At 36.6% G+C, this 19,180-nt stretch overlaps 5 protein-coding genes across 8 annotated transcripts; 3 read left to right on the forward strand and 2 right to left on the reverse strand.

Moving 5' to 3' along the window:
• Window positions 1-2,871: 2,871 nt before the first annotated feature.
• LOC104814294 lies at window positions 2,872-6,164 on the reverse strand. Its single transcript, XM_010542263.2, has 3 exons — window positions 6,019-6,164; window positions 4,063-4,587; window positions 2,872-3,607 (listed from the first exon to the last, which is right to left on the reverse strand). The coding sequence occupies exons 1-3, from the start codon at window positions 6,119-6,121 to the stop codon at window positions 3,021-3,023; spliced, it is 1,215 nt and encodes a 404-aa protein (XP_010540565.1). The 5' UTR covers window positions 6,122-6,164; the 3' UTR covers window positions 2,872-3,020.
• Window positions 6,165-7,343: 1,179 nt separating this feature from the next.
• On the forward strand, window positions 7,344-9,198 carry LOC104814295 (prefoldin subunit 6-like). The gene is made up of 5 exons (XM_010542264.1): window positions 7,344-7,485; window positions 7,590-7,660; window positions 7,892-8,016; window positions 8,414-8,474; window positions 8,865-9,198. The coding sequence occupies exons 1-5, from the start codon at window positions 7,407-7,409 to the stop codon at window positions 8,919-8,921; spliced, it is 393 nt and encodes a 130-aa protein (XP_010540566.1). The 5' UTR covers window positions 7,344-7,406; the 3' UTR covers window positions 8,922-9,198.
• Window positions 9,199-11,062: 1,864 nt separating this feature from the next.
• On the forward strand, window positions 11,063-14,280 carry LOC104814296 (potassium channel KAT2-like). 4 transcript variants are annotated; one of them, XM_010542266.1, is made up of 11 exons: window positions 11,063-11,360; window positions 11,455-11,670; window positions 11,750-11,905; window positions 11,992-12,049; window positions 12,118-12,435; window positions 12,553-12,792; window positions 12,869-12,967; window positions 13,049-13,081; window positions 13,177-13,362; window positions 13,449-13,963; window positions 14,092-14,280. In XM_010542266.1, the coding sequence occupies exons 1-10, from the start codon at window positions 11,233-11,235 to the stop codon at window positions 13,944-13,946; spliced, it is 1,932 nt and encodes a 643-aa protein (XP_010540568.1). In that variant the 5' UTR covers window positions 11,063-11,232; the 3' UTR covers window positions 13,947-13,963; window positions 14,092-14,280. The 4 variants fall into 4 exon arrangements, with proteins under 4 accessions (XP_010540568.1, XP_010540569.1, XP_010540570.1 ...); XM_010542267.1 differs by having other exon boundaries at window positions 13,452-13,963; XM_010542268.1 differs by lacking the exon at window positions 14,092-14,280 and having other exon boundaries at window positions 13,449-13,526; window positions 13,612-13,757.
• Window positions 14,281-14,557: 277 nt separating this feature from the next.
• Window positions 14,558-16,075, reverse strand: LOC104814297. Its single transcript, XM_010542270.1, has 4 exons — window positions 15,577-16,075; window positions 15,292-15,438; window positions 15,083-15,160; window positions 14,558-14,935 (listed from the first exon to the last, which is right to left on the reverse strand). Exons 1-4 carry the CDS (start codon window positions 15,994-15,996, stop codon window positions 14,702-14,704), a joined length of 879 nt encoding a protein of 292 aa, XP_010540572.1. The 5' UTR covers window positions 15,997-16,075; the 3' UTR covers window positions 14,558-14,701.
• Window positions 16,076-16,616: 541 nt separating this feature from the next.
• Window positions 16,617-18,111, forward strand: LOC104814298. The gene is made up of 4 exons (XM_010542271.1): window positions 16,617-17,207; window positions 17,286-17,426; window positions 17,565-17,648; window positions 17,825-18,111. The coding sequence occupies exons 1-4, from the start codon at window positions 16,674-16,676 to the stop codon at window positions 17,936-17,938; spliced, it is 873 nt and encodes a 290-aa protein (XP_010540573.1). The 5' UTR covers window positions 16,617-16,673; the 3' UTR covers window positions 17,939-18,111.
• Window positions 18,112-19,180: the final 1,069 nt, after the last annotated feature.

Below are 19,180 nucleotides of genomic sequence, written 5' to 3' on the forward strand. Positions count from 1 at the left end.
GTGTTCTTGGTATATGGCGGATTGGAAGACGAGCTCGCTATAAATGGTTATACCGATGCTAGTTTCCAAACCGATAAAGATGGCTTCAGATCGCAGTCAGGTTATGTTTTCTGCTTGAACTATGGGGTTATCAGTTGGAAGAGTTCCAAACAGTCCATCGTTGCAGATTCCACTACAGAAGTCGAGTACATAGCAGCATCGGATGCAACTAAGGAAGCCATCTTTATCGGTTTGGAAACTAGCATCGGTATAACCATTTATAGCGAGCTCGTCTTCCAATCCGCCATATACCAAGAACAAATCATTAGTCCTGAAGGTAGTAGTGGAAGTACGCACAGCATTATTAGGGTAGTTCAGCTATTTCCCCCTTTCATTATATATATAAAGAAATTCAATAGGATTGCAGACTAAATTGGTCAAAGTAATATTGTATGTGATTATTTTGGTACGCAGAACCGATCTTATATTTTTCAATGCAAATGATTATTCTCCCGTTGTTTTATGACCACGAATATTTAAGAATAAATATTTGAATTTGAATTATAAAGAAATTAAATTGAAGAAAATATAATCACACTTTAATAAAATTAATAATGTATATTTTATGTAAAGATTAAATTAAAAAATTTGAATTCTAAATGAATATTAAAATACACCAAAAAATTAAACAAAATTTATTAAAAAAATAAATATTCTCTAATAAAAATGTAATTAGAAAATAAAAAAATAAATATAATCAAGTATGTTATCCACCCTTACTAACCGTACAAACCATAATATGTTAATTTTTGGAAGCTCGAACTTTTAATTGTTCACACATGGTACGAAAACCAAATCTATTAGACACTTGCTGGCCAAAATTATGTAAATTATAGATATAAAATTTTAGGACTTTTATATCATATTACGTAATTATTTCAGTATTTTTTGTATGTTTTATATGTTAAAATAAACGTCTAGAAAGCTCATCGAGTAAACGACGTTGAAGAATTGCCTCCTCTTTGATTCTTTAAGGCTGTACGTGGTTGACCACTTTTATCCTTACCACCATATTATTATTATTATTATTATTATTATTATTATTATTATTATTATTATTATTATTATTATTATTATTATTATTATTATTATTATTATTATTATTACAAATTCCCAAAAAAATACTGTACTTCGCAGTTTTTTGACCAAAAAAATTATTTTTTATCAAATAAATATTGAACTTTTTAAATGAATTTAAGAAAACACTGAACTTTTTTAAGTGATCCAAAAAATAAATGAACTTTTTTGCGATTATCACTTTTTTAATGATCTAAAAAAATACATAAACTTTTTTCGATTGTAAAAAAAAATTAAGTAAAATAATTTGACGTATTTGCATCTTATTGTGTCACGTTATTCATTTTATTTATTTTGACATCGTAAAAGAGTTAAGTATTTATTTTGTCAAACTTAAAAAATTTAATATTTATTTAATAAAATAAAAAGTTCAGTAGTATTTTTTTTATCAAAATTTAAAAATTCAGTATTTTTTTTTTTTGGATTTTCCATTATTATTATTATTATTATTATTATTATTATTGTTGTTGTTATTTCTTTCTTGCTAAAGGATTAGATCCAAATCACGTCACGAAATGCGTAATTGTCTCCTCTTTATTAGCCATTTGAATATTGAATTTTATATTTTCTTTTGATTGTATTAAATTAATATCTGAAACGTTCGGGAAGGGAAGAAAATTCAGCAAGCAACTGTGGTGGCAGCTTACATATAATTCCAAATTAAATATAAATAATAATTCGACAAACAGCACACCTAAATTATTTTTTGTTATTTAAAAACGGATATAGAAGTCAACACCTTCCAATTCAAAGCTTCGAGATCCTATATTTCTTCTTCGTTATGAACGAAGGCTTCTTTTTATTTGTTTTTTTTTTCCTGGTTAAAAAAGTATTGCTTTGAAACGAAATCTAATTATCTTGTTTATTTATTTCGAAACCCAATTATTTTACTTAAAATCACAAGTTAAATGTTTTAGAATCGTTCATACATACATACATACATATATATATATATAATAGTGAGGGCATTTATTTACAATTTTTTTTTAACCAATCGTCCACGCATATTTTATCAAGTAATTTTCAAAGATCCTATACGTGCTAATCAAGTTTTACGAATCCACAAAGTCGTCTGAATTTCAGGAAAACGCTTTCAGTTATTTTATAAAGGAAGAAGAAAGAGATTTGCCCAAAAAAAAAACCAATACAAGAAAGCTTTAATTGCTGGACAAGTAAACTACAAAATAAATGATATTAAAATTGGTATCTAACATCACATATCTTATATTTGATATGACACGCTTCATATAGTCTGGAGTTTCTATCTCAATCTCCACGTCACTGGTAACCCCCGAAACCCAGACCAAACTCCAACTTATCCGAAACTCATGTTTTGATTTTGTGGGTCCGAAAAAATTCGGGACTTTGGATCAGATTCAATTTGTGGGTCCAAAAACTGTACCCGAATCCGAGTTCTGCTTTGGATCTGGTTCTATGAACTCGAAACAATTCGGAATCTGGTCCCAGCCGGAAACCTTCGGGCCCGTTGTGGACTCAAAATGGCCCATTTGACACCATTATTTACGGAACAACCATTATAATTGTTGAAGTCTTTCTTACAACGCCATAAAACAGGGTTTAAACAAAAATATATTATTTTCAGGAATTTATTTGGATATCGTACAGCGGTTACACAAACTTGGATTTGGAAACACGTAGTATTCGATTTTTAAAATTATGATTTTAAGATCGTAGTAGACGGGTGTAATCAACGAATATGAAATTAGAATTTATTTTTTTAATCTCAAAAACTGATAAAAGACGTAATGCTTTTATCATTTATAGTAAAAGCTTTCAACCGATACATAGACATACGATACAACAACATAACCCCGGAGATTTCCCGGCCGGCCGAAACCTTTCTTGGGCCACACGGTACACACATTAAACCTAAACTCTAAACCCTACACCAAAACCAACCCGAGAAGTGCCAAAACCAAGAACCCGACTCTCGAAACCCCAAATCTTGTAGTCCCCGAAAACCAAACCCTAACATCGTCAACCACGGGCCCACACAAGGAGCTCATATCATCGGTCCTGGTGTTGTAATAAACGCTGTAGAACGCGATCCTCGTCCTGTCGGCCTTAGACGTGAAATTCAAATCCGCCCTCTGGAAGCTCGAGTTGGACTGAGCCATGTAATGAACGTTCTGAGCTTGATCCCCGGCGAAAGCCATCACGGCCAAGGGTTCCTTGCACTTGTCGCCTGCATGGCCGAGAGAGAAGGAGAGAGTGTAGGGTTGGTTCGGTTTGGTCTCGACCATCTGAGAGATTATGCCTTCTTTGCCCGAGAGAAGCTCGATGGCTCGCTTGCCTTGTGGGACCGAGAAGTGGTCAGAGTCGATGAACCGGACCGCCCGGTTAGACTCGACAGTCCAGCCGGGGAGGGACGAGGTTTCTTCGTCGAGGTTTGTCGGGAGAAGAACGCCTAGAGTCGTGTTCCTGAACATCCATGGACCTTCTTCAAAATCTCCATTTATCACTGCGTTTTCTGTGTCAGAGAACAAGAATAAAGGCCATTATAATCCCTTTAGACAGTACCATGTTTGATATATATTGATCACAAATACACATCAAGGAGCGGGAAAATTATCCAGAAAGATCCGAACTTTAGCGAAAAAGAGATGAAAAATCCGATAACAACCCAAACTTTTGTAGTTACATTCACAGAAAAAAGAAGAACAAGAACAAGAACACCCTTTTATCCTAGCTGACTATTTCAATAGACCATAATACAACATCAAATTCACGAAAGTCCGTGTTTTTTTTTCATTCTTTCTAAATTTGCAGCACTTTTAATGAAAAATTGTCAAGTCCAAAAAAAATATGATCTTTAATTCCTGATTTTGGGTTATCTCTTACTAATCACATTTGGCGGGGTCAAATCGAAATATTATCAAAATTTTGGGTTCACAAATAAAAAAGAAAAGGAGAAACTAAGAGTACCTTTGGGCTTATCAGGAGTGAAGAGTTTCTTGACAGCGATGTCGTCGATGATGGGCCCACAAGTGGGGTCGTCCTCCATTCCCGGGTTCCTAAACGCCAAACGCACTTTCTCCTCCTGGGCCTCAAACGCAAACGCGTAAGGGTCCCACCCCTCAACGCTGTACAGCGTTTGCAGGTCTATGTTCTGCGATGCGGTCACCGCGTCCGCATCCGCGTCTCCGGACACCGACACGTTCAGCGACTCCAGCTGGGCACACGTCCGGGCGGCGCTGAACGTGACGGAATAGACCGAGCCCTTCTCGACCGTAAGGTCCTGGCTGATCTCGGCGTCGTTGCCGAGCCGGACGGCGTGGCGGCCCTGCGGCACGATTAAGATCATCCCGCCTTGTTTTTGACCGGACCGGACGAGCTCGACCGTGCCGTTGGACCTCCAGCTCGGGATTCCATTCGGACCATCGACGACCCCGTCGTCGTCCGGGAAGCCAGTGGACGGCGTCGTTTCGAAATCGCCGTTCACGACTAGTCCTGTATAAAAAATTGAATTAATGTCCGATTAAAAGTGTGAATGAATCTATTAATATATATATATATATATATATTATTGTTTATATTTCATTTTCCACATTGTTATATCCGAATGTTTTAGGTTTAACTTTTTTTGTTTTGGAAATAGCTTTGTTTTTAAATTATATATATAAAAGACATTTTGGTCTATGTAACTCCTAAAATTTGAAGGAAACAATTAATAATAATAATAATAATAATAATAATAATAATAATAATGATAATACAGCTAGCAATCCCATTTTCCCTCGTCCAAAAGCTGAGAGCATATGGGCCATCGCTCTATTGGGCCGGGCCCACATTACTTCTTTTTGACTTGGAAACCACATTTACATTCTACAAATGCCCTCTTTTTCAAGAAAATCCTTTTTGTAATTTCCCAAATAAAAAAGGGAATAATTTTTTCCCAACGATTTCCCCCCGAAATAGAGACATTAAATAAAAAAGGAAACAGGGTTTAAGGGAAGGTTGCGGGCAAAGCACATGGCATTTCCACGCCGTTTAGCTAAGGAGCCTATGCCGTTTTCATAGATAGACATTGAATAAAATTGGATCTCCTTTTTTTTATTTTCAAGAAAAAACAACTACCCATGTTATTAAATAAATAAATAATAATAATAATAATAACGATAGTGATAGGATTACTAATTCCGTACGTTTTCCTTCTAAATTATCAGTTTATAAATTTATTTATGAATTTACACTTTTATACACTAAAAAACAGTCAACAGTTCAGAGACAAGCAAATGAATGACCTTCAAGTGAAGCTTTTTCTAGAACTGCCGCCGAAAGCATATGATGGTCGCAATTATATCAGTATGTACATACTTTTTGAAATTGACAAATTGACCCAAAACTTTCACTTTATCCCGGATTGTGACCGATTGAACTAAAATTGCATTTTTCACCCCCAAGCTAAACAGGTGTATATGACGAGCTTGAAACAAAAACCTTCTTCTCAATCTTATTTGCGTCAATGACAGACTTTAAATTCGCTAAACATACCATAAAGATTGAAACTTGGATTACCACTTAAGCTAAACATATCATTCATTCATGAATTCACGGCTTCTGATTCAATGTTCGAGTCTCTAACCTACGTAAAAACGTTAATCTAAGCAGTGAAATAGAAGTGGATATGGGGGCGAATTCTAAGAGTCAACCCTCAAATCTACAGACAGAACTTACAATTTCATTACCCATTTCATGTTTTAGGGGAGAGAATCACGGATTATGGGTTTACTGTAAATCTTATGTTCTTGGTCAGATTTCTAAAAATCTGAAAGAGTAAAGATTCATGCTTCAAGAAGCGAAGAACCATTACAAGAAAAAAAAACCATCATAGAAACACCAAGAAAATTGCAGAGGGTATGTGCGAGAGAGAGGGCTTACCGTCCTCGACCGCCGGAGCTCCGCCGTCTTTGCCGACAGCTGCTGCAGCGAGCGTAAGCATGAGGATGGTGACCCATTTGCATCTACTGCTCCTCCAAGCCATTCTCTCTCTCTCTCTCTCTCTCTCTCTCTCTCTCTCTCCCCCCCCCCCCTAGCAAAGGTAAGGTCGAGGGGGCAATGCCCTTTTAAACCAAGATTCCTCCCCTCCTGTCTAATTCAATTATTTTGGTCTTAAATTAACCTAGGGTTTAGTCATACCATGCACAGATAACATCATTTAACATTATATACACTAGATAGTGGAATAAGTGGCATTGGATATTTCAAACTATGCTTTTATGTGTGTAATATATATATGTATGTATGTATATGGGTGTGTCTAAGAAGTGAGAATAAGTGGAGACCAACCTATTATCAACTCTCTTTATGTTGGGAGTATGATTAATTTGACAAAAAAGGGTCTCTTTAGAACTCTAATCTCAGCTTTTTACTGTTGCAGCATTTTTTCCGGGATTTACGATTTGGACAGGGTTAATTCTGTCAAGTTACATGTTCTATGCATATATATATATATATATATATATATATTGTCATACGTAAATGGTTTACATTCAATACAATTATTTCCCCTATCTACATAAAGATAGATTGATGCGATAGTAAAATGTGGTTTAGAGTCTGAACCAAGTGGCTTTATACGGAGAAAATACGGTGCGCACATACATTTACGTGTGTAATGAATGTGTACATACACACAAACGGGCGACAGAAGACCGTGTATCGGGTTTTGAGCTTGTTTCTCGGGAGAAGCATTATAAAGGTTGGATTACAGGTGGATTTAGTAGTGAGTTCAAGAATATTCCAACAAGTTCTTAGTTTAATAATTAAACTAATGACTAAATCACAATAAAAAAAAATATATAATCAAGAATTTCCAAAAACAATTATGTTCTTTTGATTTTTAAATCACTTACGAAACCCCAAAAAGAAATTCACTCTTCAAAGTCAATAATTTCCAAAAAAAAAATCATGTTCTTCTGCACTTTTGTGTAACATCAATATATTTTTTTGGTTAATTTTCTTATAGACATGGGAAGTAACGTATCTGTTATGAAAATGTTATTATAAATGCATGGTAAATTAAATTTATCTAAAATTAATACTCCTCCAAAGGCCCATTAAAATGGTTTTGAATTTATTAAAATGGGGATTCGGCTTTGGATTATTATTATTAGCCCAATAAAGGCCCAATAAAAATGCTTTTGAATTTTATTAAAAATATGTAATGGGCTTTAGCTTTTATTATCTATACAAACACCGTTTGTTTTTATATTCGATCTGCAATTCTCACGAGGCACCGGGCGGCGACGGCGGCGACGGAAAAGGCGATGAGTTCGTCGGCAGCTCTTCGCGATATGCAGAGAGACCTAGAGAACAAAGCCAACGATCTCAGCAAAATTCAGAAAGGCAGGTTCCTCGCTCGGATTCTCGGAGCTGTAAACCCTAGTTTTCTTGTGCTCAGTTTCGTGAGATGATGAATCCTGATGTGTTCGTCCTTTTTCATTTCTCAGATATCGCGAAGAATCACCAGTTGAGGAAGAAGTATACGATCCAACTTGGTGAGAATGAACTCGTGCTTAAGGTATGTGCCTCACAGTCCTCTCCGATTGTTGTCGCTACACAAGTGATTGTTTTACCCAGAGAATGCGGAGAAGATTGAACGAAGGATACGTTTTGAACTGGGTATTGCGGGCATTGTGTTGAAATCTGATGTATGGCGGTGGGGAAATTGGAACAAAAATGATTTCGATGCCAATGCTTATACTTTTAGTTCCGGTCTGCAAGCTCATGCGTGGAAGATTTGTTTCTTTAGGAGTTGGATTTGTTGGAAGAAGGGGCTAATGTGTACAAATTGATTGGTCCGGTGCTAGTGAAGCAGGATTTGGCAGAAGCAAACGCAAATGTTCGCAAAAGAATTGAATACATTTCTGCCGAACTGTAAGTTTCTTGACGCGGTTCGAATCAGATATCCGTTGTGAAAGTGAAGTTTAATTCCGAGCCTCTTCACGAGAGAGAATTTGCTATATCCATCGCACTTTGTTCATTCGGTAGTGCTAATTTAGTAACCATTTCGATAGTCTTGTGCTTCTTCTATACAGAATTAGATCTTTGTCACAGTTGTCCTGAATTCTGATAGTGACGACCCATCATTTTCAAGCTCAGTTTGGGCAATTATGCTGCCTAGTTTTCCTGGGTAAATATTGTGATCATTATGGTATCTGGAAACGTTCTTGATGTCCGGGCTGTATTGTTAGTGCTCTAAAGGATTCAAAAACCGGTCTCCGGATTTAACATACAGCATCATGGTCTCAGTAATTAGTTCTATTCTTTGCAGGAAACGGCTTGATGCGATTCTCCAAGACATGGAAGAAAAACAAAACAGCAAAAGAGATGCGGTATGTTTCAATCTCCTCTTACACCTTGGCTCATACGACATGTACTTATGTGAAGGGCGTGTATATATATATATATATATATATGTTCATGAGGTTGTATGAGCTCATCTAGGAGGAATGCTTATGGACATTTTAGCCCAACCTGACAAGATACATGCCTTCTGTTAATGTTATAAATTATAATGCCCTTATCCACCGATCTCTGGAGAATTCTTGGACACGAAATGTGATTGTGCATTCGGTTTATTGCTGGTTGAGAGCAATTCGGCTAAAAGGGAATATCAGATCGAGTTTTGTTAGCCCGCTACCTGTGTGCAATATCGATTTTCGTCTCAATGTGCAGTCTGTTCGCCTAATTGCTCTAATGCATCTGATCAATGTTTTGAGCAGATATTAAAGTTACAACAAAGGCTCCAGTCTCTTCAGGCAGGAAAAGCGAAGGCGTAGTTAAGCTGCTGAGGTATTCATTGTCTTTTCTTACCATCTTTTGTCATTGTTCTGCCTCTGTAGTAGTGTCCCACGTTCTGCATTTTAGTTCTGACAAGTTTTTTTTGGGGGGGAGATACCCTTTTGTGTTGTGTGTGGGCAACTTAAGTGTAGTTTTGGATCGTGTTTATGTTTAGAACACGACACTGGCTCGTGATTTATACCAAAATTACTCGAAAATCGGATCCGATTTTCGAGTACTCTTCTTCATTCAAATACAAATATAAATCCATGAATACCTGCAAATCCAAATCCGAATCCGGGTAATATTTTTTTAAAAAAAAAAACAGATATTCGTGGGTACTGTTTTGCTATAAACAATTATACTCTAAAATTTTATAATATTTTGATAAAATGTGGAGATTGTGTCTGTATGCGAGATTGTGCCTTTGTTTATATTTATTTTGTCTTTGTAGATTCATATTATTATTATTTTTATTTCAACGTAACTATTGATGTGGTATGTCCATTAAAGCTTCTAACCCGATTGACTTGACAAGTTTAATGGTTCTGTTACGTAGATTTTTGTGGTGTTACCAGAGTTTTTTTGGAAGTGGATAAAATATTCAAAATTAGGTGAATATGATCGGCTCCGATTATGATTCTTGGCCAAAATTGGTTCGTTTCCAAATGATTATGGTCACGAACATATATTTTATTGTTCTTTCCTTTTTCTTTCTTACCACAGACAAATGTGGAATGGTAGGTTCAAAATCTTTATTACCATCGATGTTGGGTTTGGTATGTGAATCTAACATCCAATATACGTAAAAAAAAAAAGATTTTTTTAATAAAAAAGTAAGTAATTTTTAATAGAGATTGAAAATGAAATGAATTTGAATTGAATGCAAATAAAAAAAAAAGAAGAAACCTGACAAAAATGAATAAATATAATGTTTTAAATCTGAATTGGAAAATAAAAGGAAATGAAAGAGAATCTGAAATATGAAATATGAACCTTAAGTACCAAAGTTTGGTTCTTTCCTTACCAATACATATTTTGTATGAATTGGATCATTCATTCTTCTCATATGCTTTTTTTTTTTTGCATGAATTCTAAGTAATATGCTTACAGTGTATTAGGCATTTGGCTCGTGGATACTTTGTGATTCTGCCAAAGGCAAATATCCATTTGAAATTTTATACAACCTAGAAAGATCTGTGCCATCCAAAGAGACAAAAAAAAAAAAAAAAATACAAAAAGAAATCGGACATTCTGTACAATGTAATCGACAAGCTTTGATTTTCTTCACATGGAAAAGGGCATCTCTATGAAATCCAAAACCATACGTATCTTTTCACACGTGGAACAGATTAATATGCACACTTCCATATTGACAATTTCTGTATTCATATATATATATATATATATATATACATATATATATATAGAACTCGTAAACACTTCACGAGGGCCACAGATCTTATGCACAAAAAATGGATTTACAATGAAGAATAATCAAGATTTGCAAAAGGGTATATTATACTTTGGCTCAAAATGCCCTTGGATGAGTCTAATACCTAAATTCTAGAATTATATAAATTCTTCTTAAATTTCAATGTCTATACATACCATACCATGCCATAATTCGCTTTGTTTAAATTGGTCCGCCATTGAAAAGACGACAGAATCTTGTTCGGGTAAAAGTTTAAATCCCTCGTGGGTCTGACCATCTGTCAACGCAAAAAAAAAAAAAAAAACATCTTCAATGTCACGTGACGACCACTGACACTGCAATTCACTTAACGTTGTTTATATGTTTTCATGTAATAACAAGGAGATATTCAATCCCATACAACTTCTACTTGTTTAGGAAAAGAGTTCCACCTTCTTCATTTATAGCTTCTGCACACCAATTTTCACAAATCTATTTTTTTTTTGGTAAAAAAATTTCACAAATATTGTTTTATGTAAATAAATAAGTTATTTACCGGACCAATGCAAAACTCAAATTTTCGAACCATATTACAATGCAAAAAAGTAGCAAAAGAATATCCATTCAAAGCGTGTATATGGACGAATATCTACTATCTAGTCCTTTGTTAATTATATAAACCCCTTTTATTATCTAACCACTACCAAAGTTCTTCAATTACACAAACACAGTCTATATCCGTTGCTTTGTCCTAACGTTTCTCTTCCCTCAGCTTAAAATCATGTCTTGATCAGTTTCTGCCATTTTCTGGGCGTTAGATATACGGATTTCTCGTAAATTCGGAAGCAAATCTTGAGATTTATAGCCATTGTTTTCCATGGAGTTGGTGTAAGCAAATGTTGATGATGGAGATTGAAAGAGACTTCAGTTACTTCTCCGACGATCTCCCCCCATCTCTCGGAGGAGCAAACAAGGCGAAAAAGCTGCGAAAACACGTGATTTCCCCCTTCGATCCTCGTTACAGGTGATGACAGTTAACCTTTTTCCGGTTTTCTGTGTGCCCATTTCTTCGATATTTTGCTTCGGACAATTACTTGCTTAGTCAATGGCTGCGTCAGGGCTTGGGAAAGTTGGCTGACCGTCCTCGTCATTTACTCGGCATGGGTCACTCCCTTCGAGCTCGCCTTCTTAACCTGCAAGAGGGATTCGCTTCTCGTCCTCGACAACATCGTCAACACTTTCTTCGCCATCGACATCATTCTCGCCTTCTTCGTGGCGTACAAAGACAGCCGGACATATCTTTTAGTGGACGATCACAAGAAAATAGCGTTAAGGTTCTTAAAAAATTCTCAGACACTATCCTCTTAGGCAATGAACCGACACATATATATAGTAATTCTGTTCGTTACTCAGGTACGTCTCCACATGGTTCGTTCTCGACGTTTGCTCAACAACGCCGTTTCGTGCTCTATGTATCGTGTTTGACGATGGTGGCAGCGAGCTAGGGCTTAGAGTACTGACAGTTCTCCGGCTATGGCGTTTGAGACGCGTTAGCTTGCTGTTTTCGAGGTCGGACACCTGTTATAGAACCCGTTTTCGTAGAGCTTGCAACGTTTTTTTGGAACCGAAAATCGTATTTTCTCGTCCATTCGCAGGCTCGAGAAGGATATCCACTTCAGCTACTTCTGGATCCGCTGCATAAAACTCGTATCCGTAAGTGGAACGCAAGCTTATAGAAAACCGAAAACTCGATGAACTTGTATTCTAATCACAGATTTCAGGTTACCCTTTTCGCAGTACACGTTGCCGGATGCTTCAACTATCTGATTGCAGCAAAGTATCCGAATCCGGGAAGAACATGGATCAGTTCATTATACCCGAATTTCAAACAAGAGAGTGTCTGGATCAGATATGTTACGGCTATGTACTGGTCTATCACCACGTTAACCACAACTGGTTATGGAGATCTTCATGCTCAGAACTCGCGGGAAATGCTCTTCCAGATCTGTTACATGCTGTTCAATCTCGGGTTGATATCTTACCTCACGGGGAACATGACGAATCTCATTGTGGACAGGACGGGTCGGACCCGAGACTTTGTAAGATCAACTTCTTGTTCTTTTTTCTTCCAGTGAAGTTATTACAAGAAAGATTTACCGACATCCTCGTATTCAAACCACAGATTTACTGACGTTCTCCGTACTGATTCTATGCAGAGGGAAACCGTGAGAGCGGCCTCAGAATTCGCCATGAAGAACAGATTGCCGCCTCGGATGAAGGAAAAGATACTTTCGTATGTATGTTTAAAGTTCAAAGCACAAGGTTTGAACCACAGAGAGTTCATAAATGGCTTGCCAAAAGCCATACAGTCAACCATTTCAAACTCTCTCTTCTTCCCCGTGGTTGAAAACGTGTTTATCTTCCGAGGAGTTTCTCGTAGTTTCATCGCTCAACTGGTAATATATATATTCTTATACTGGACCATGTTCAGTCACTTGACAGTACAACTGATCCGATCTTTCTGTCCAAAAGGTTTCAGAGTTCGAAGCCGAATGGTTTCCGCCCAAGGAAGATGTGATTCAACGGAACGAACTCCCGGCACATCTCTATATATTGGTCACGGGTGCAGCGGTAAGACTCGGGATCTTGACTTTAATTAGTACCCGAAAAGCAATATCGAGTTTTAACTTCTGTTTAGCCATGATCATGCAGGATTTGATAACGTATGTTGATGGAAAAGAACAAGTAAGTGTGATTGGTAATATTTTCAACAAAGATCAGTTCTTACATTGATCAAGAGACAATACAGATCTAAAGTCGAATCCTGACCAAACATGCAGACTATCTGCAAGGTAGATGCAGGGGATACATTTGGAGAGATTGGAGTTTTATGCAATGTCATGCAGCCTTTTACAGTTAGGACAAGCAAACTGTGTCAGATTCTAAGGCTTGAAAGATCATCGCTCATGAACCTCATGAGAGAAAATATGGAAGATGGGTGCAAAGTGGTGAAGAACCTTTTCATGGTAATGTGAAATTGTGGATATCCGGTTACATTATGATTGGAAATTTACTTATTCACGTGTCCATGCATCTGCATGCATGCATGCAGAAGATTAACAGGTTGGAGACAGTTGATGAGTTTCCTGCAACCAGGGATCCATATATTTACCTGAAGGAGCTACTTGATGTAAGAACAAGATTTCAAGATTATGCAGACAAAGACATGTTCATAAAGGATGTGAGAGCATTCACTAACAATGCAAATTCAATAGCAGAAGATGGCAAGAAAGATAAGAAACGTGATACTGGCAATGCGCTGTTTCGTGAAGGTAGCGATCTGAAAACAAGATTTCCCGTTATAAGAAATCTGTCTGAACAGAGTGCTACAGAAACGTATGAACATAGGATAGATATTGTCCCACAAGAAATAGAAGAGGACCCCCGAAAAGTTACAAGTTACAGCAGCAGACACATAAGTGCAAGAAGCACTCGGACAGAACATGGTGACAGAGAGACAAATCAAATAAAAAAAGAAGAGAATTACCATCCACTTGCAACGTCAAAAGCAGAAGGGGAAGTTGATTTTATTGCCCGATTCCATAGATGAGCTGCTAAGAATTGCCGGTAAGCTTTTCCTCGAAAATACTTATCTTGAATACATGTCTGAATATTAAAAAACGATATTCGATTACAAATTCCGAGCGATGAAAGGTCGTTACATATTCTCTTTCTGTAATGTCGTGAAACTGCAGGTAACAAGTTTGGGGGATGCAGGTTCGTGAAGGTCGTTAACAATGGAAACGCCGAAATAGATGATATAAATGTTGTAAGAGATGGTGACCACTTGTTTTTGCTTGAAAAATAGCAGTATATGCAGATGTAATCTTGATCATGATTCAAGAACAGCAATTTAGCTGGAAAAAAGGGGGAAAATTGCAGCAATATGTAGATTTTCGGCAGAAAAACTCGATCAGATCGAACACTAAAGCTTCAGATCACGTTTTAAGGAAGAAACTCTATGGAGAAAAAGGTACCATTATGGGTAATATTCAAGAGAAAATACATTAGAAATGCAAAATACTAGCAGCTAGAGAAGAAAATTGTATATTATATAAAGAGAGACGAAGAAAATTCTTACTTCAACTTTCGGTATAACCTATGATCTAAGTATATCACATCAGAAAGTTAAGTATTTTCTCAAGAAAATAACATGTTTTCTTACTTCAAGTGTATGTGTGTATATATATATATGAATGTTTCTGCACAAAGGGTACTCATTATTCATATGGATTTTTACAGAAACCCTATTTTTGGGCCTGCAATTTATTATTTTTTTCCCCTTAAACGTGAGAATGGATGTGTTCATGATTTTGATGTGGAATTCTTTTTGCTGCCCTCTTGGACTTCTTGCTTTAGAGACTCCATAATGCTCTTGAATTCTTCAAAGGTTAATGCTTTTCTGTGAATTTCGTCATCTTCGGGTCTGTCTTCGGGTCTCTCATCTGTCATCCGGAAACTGCTCTGGATTTCTCTAAACTTGTTGAATGAATTCAAGACTTGTTCCTCGGGATCGCCTTGGAGAAATTGGATTATAGCCTGTGTATGAACCAGCTTAGATTATCAATTGGACATGCTGTAATGAGAAAAAAAAATGATTTAAGATATATATATATATATATATATATAATCACATGTTATAGCAATGAAAATCTTAAAGAAACTTTATATTATATATCTGTTTGCCTTGTAAAGTGGACTTCTTGCATCTGTAATGAGTTCATCCCCCAAGCACTTGCATTTTGAAGCCTTTTGGATGTTCCCCTATATATATTACATAGAAACAAAACCAAAAAACCATGTAATATAATGTTAATTTTATGCATGATCATATATATGCGAGCGAGATAATATACAAACAGAAAATGATTACAAGGAAAAGAAAAAAACCAAACCGTATAGATCAACATCTCCACAAGCAACATCTCAATCTCATAAGCTTCATGAACGTTGCCTTCTTTCGTAGCTTTCTCCAAAGCTTTCTTCAACATCTCCACTCCTTTTGCCTCTTTCCCACTCACTTCCATCTTCAATACAGCTCTCTACACAACAAGAACTTTCTCATCTATTAAATCACGATCAAGAACTGCTACCCGAATCTCGATTATTAATTCTATATCGAAAAAAAAACAGCCATAATTTATTAAAACAAATATGATATAGAGACGGGTAAAACCGACCTGAAGTGACACGAAATCAGGATGTTCCTTGGAAAGCAAGGTATCGAATTCATCTTCAGTGTTCTCCAAGGAAGAAGCATTGGGACGGTAAGAGTGGAAATCAAGCAACCTCTGCAATGCTATTTTACCTCCATGGATTGCCCCCAATGACACCGACTTTGAGAGAGTCTTTCTTGCTCCTTTGCTTCTAATTCCTCCTGATAAACCTTCTTTACCGAGATTTTTAACCTTAGCGCCATTTCCTTCTAACGCACCGTTCTTACTGTTACGGTTATCATTGGTATCATCCTCTTTCTTTTTCCCCATGCGTCGACCTATGTAGCTCCATGCTACATAGGCACCAGCAAGGATAAAAACAGGTGCAATTGCTGCCCCATACTTTGTCTTCATGGTGAATTTGTTCTTGGATTGATTCACCATGTACTTGCACAAAAACAATTTTCTCTAGTTTTGGAACATCGAAATTTAAATAAATTTGTTGGAACTTGAAAGTGATTTTATAACACATAAGGGGGAAAGGTGGAGATTTGTGAAGAGAGATGAGAAAGATGAAGTATTCAAGTTATTCTTGGGGTTAGGCCATTGCTTGGAGGGCAGAGAAGTAATAAAACGCCAAAATGAGACAAGAATATGCATCTCAATTCTCACCAATTATTAACTTCAATGCCTTAACACATTAGGTTTCTAAAATAAGAGTTAGTTCAGATTCTAATGCCATGTATGGTAAATATATATATGTATGTTATCAGAAATAAATAGAGATATACCAGTGATAGGTTAAAAAAACCCTAAATACAAGTATTTACAATACGACCCTTCTATACATGAGTAGTTTCATATTTGTCATTATACAGTGACGTGATAAACGTTGGGCCGTACATACGTGTTTGAGTATTACGGGCAAAGCTTGTGATGCTTTATGTTAAGCCGAAGTTACGTGTTGATGAAGTAACGTCTTGATACTTTCCTTCGCAAGCCCTAAATCTCTTAAATGTTCTTCTGCACAGACACTAACACACACAAAATTTAAGAACCAAATCGTTATACAGAAAGATCAACCGATCACGAAGAGGAAAAAAAAATTAACCCCAAAAAAAATGGCTTCCACATTTCTTCTGGGTCATGCCCCGAAATTCACAATTCCCATCTCTTTCACTAATAAACCCATTATCAGATCACGAAACCCAGTTCGTGATTTCTCCTGCGATGGCTGTCAAACCCATCGTTCCTTCTTTAGACCGATCATAATGGCCAAAGACGACAGAAACGGCAACAAGGCGAGCCGTCATCGCGATGAGAAGAAGCTCTTAACGCCATTGAAAATGGTGGCCGGAGCTTCGCTGGCCGCTGCTTGCGCCTTAAGTTTCTTCGGCTGCAAGTTAAAGAATATGAACCCTAGCCCGGCGATTGCTCAGCCGAGCGCCGCCGACATGATGATATGGGAAAAGCCGCCGGTCTCGGCCCTGTCGAATTCCGGGATGTACCCTTTCCAGGCGAAATCGGCGTTGAGATCTCTCTTCGACGTGACCGCGATGCTCGCCTCTGAAAAACCTATCCCTCCATCTAAAGGCTCCTTCAATCTTCGCAAGCTCCCTCCTTTTCCGTCAAGGGAAGATATCGATTCCATCAAGGTCATCTTCTCGATCTATATTTCATATATATATATACTGTTCGGAAATTTAACATTTTCGCATCTCGAAAACGTATAGCTTGAAGCTATAAGGCGGATGAAAGCCGGGAAATGCGAAGAGGCAGTGCAGATACTTCGAGACGCAAATATGAAGTACAAGAACGAGCCTGAAGCCGAGTTCAGTGTGCAGATGGCATTAGTCGAAATACTGATATTGCTGGTGAGTATTATCAATCTTGATATATCATATAGTTAATCATCAAAATCAAATGTTGTTTCATATACTAAATTTCAACAAACAAATATTGAATCTTTTTTATTAAATTTATATGTATGATCGTTTTTTTGGGGGTTGCAGGAAAGATATGGAGAAGCTGCAGAGTATAGATGTATAAGCGATGAGCATAGCCACATTTCTGATGTTCGGATCCCTCTTTACAAGGTTTCATGAGCAAATCCTCGTATTATTTATTCTTTAATTTCGATTGGATATGATGAAATTATCGATATAATTTTTTTATAATAAAGATTTATTCGAACATATATACAACGCGGTTCTGTGTATTTTCATTGATGTGGAATTATAGAATAATTGTTATTAAATTTGTGAATAAACAGGCCATTATATACACGATGCTAGACAGAGATTCGGAGGCCAAACAGTGTTGGAAAGAGTTCAGAAAATCTATCGGAGAAGGCGTTGACTTTGACCCTTTCAGTTTCGGAGACTGAAATTTCCCATTATTTTCACCAGAAAAGATTTTAATTTTTTTTTAAAATTTATTATAACTCTTCCATAAATATTTTCCCCCATGGACAGTGAAATAACTATGTGAATAATGTATACACATATATCTGCCTAAATGTTATAAAAATTATTTATTAATGAGAATTTTCATTCATTCCGCAGTATGCAATTCTTAATGGTTTTCCATTTTGAGCACAAAAAACTTTAATTAGTATTTGTCATTGTATAAAAAAAATATATAAACTGTTGAAGCCCAAAGCCTAGCCCAATCCATGGACTGGACTCCGTATGTGATCGTGTTGTTGTTGTTGTTATTATTATTATTATTATTATTATTATTATTATTAATATTATTATTATTATTATTATTATTATTATTATTATTATTATTATTATTATTCGTATTCTGATTCCGGTTGATGATCCTTTTGTATCATGATATCATATGTCGAACATAAGGCATGGACAAGCCACATTATCTGATTCGACTGCTTTCTCGTTCACTGAGTTCGACTGTCTGAAATAGACGACGTTCGTCTATAGTGCGGCCACACATTTCTACAGTCTCGCTCACACGAGGGGCCCAGCGATATCTCTCTCTTTTACGAGAGGTACAAATCCCGTCTTGACTATCTACAATCCAGTACATGATTCGTTTCGTACCTGATACACGTCTTTATAGTTCTCCTGTTACGCAGAACGTTTGACGTATTCAAAGTACGCAACTCCTCATGTTGGATTCCGTAGATATCTCAGGTCTTAGGATCCAATCATGGAACCGCCATATGAGATTCAAGTCATGACGCTAGTCCATGTGACAATCTCATGCGGGTCAATCCAGTATTCCGTTCTCCAACGAATACCTATGACTGTGATCGTATCCAATACTTATGATCATTTCTATGATCATCAATCACACATCATACTAGTCTTATTATGTCGTTATTCCCAGAACGACACAAGACTAGAGAGTTTAGTATCATTCATAATGATACATGGATTTCATAACAGATCTAGTATGCAAGAACATGTAATGAATCAAATACTCTCATAAAACCATAGGAAGTATCAATACATCGAATGTATCTAAATAAAGCTCATGAACAGTACATCATAGAGTACTAAACCAACAGTCTCCTATTGGCTTAACAAAATAATAAGCTGTTAATGAAACATCACGCATCACGACAACTGGATCTGTACCATTCCCAGAAGCGAATGCTACA

Source organism: Tarenaya hassleriana, unplaced genomic scaffold (assembly GCF_000463585.1).
Source record: "Tarenaya hassleriana unplaced genomic scaffold, ASM46358v1 Cleome21, whole genome shotgun sequence".
NCBI lineage: Eukaryota > Viridiplantae > Streptophyta > Magnoliopsida > Brassicales > Cleomaceae > Tarenaya > Tarenaya hassleriana.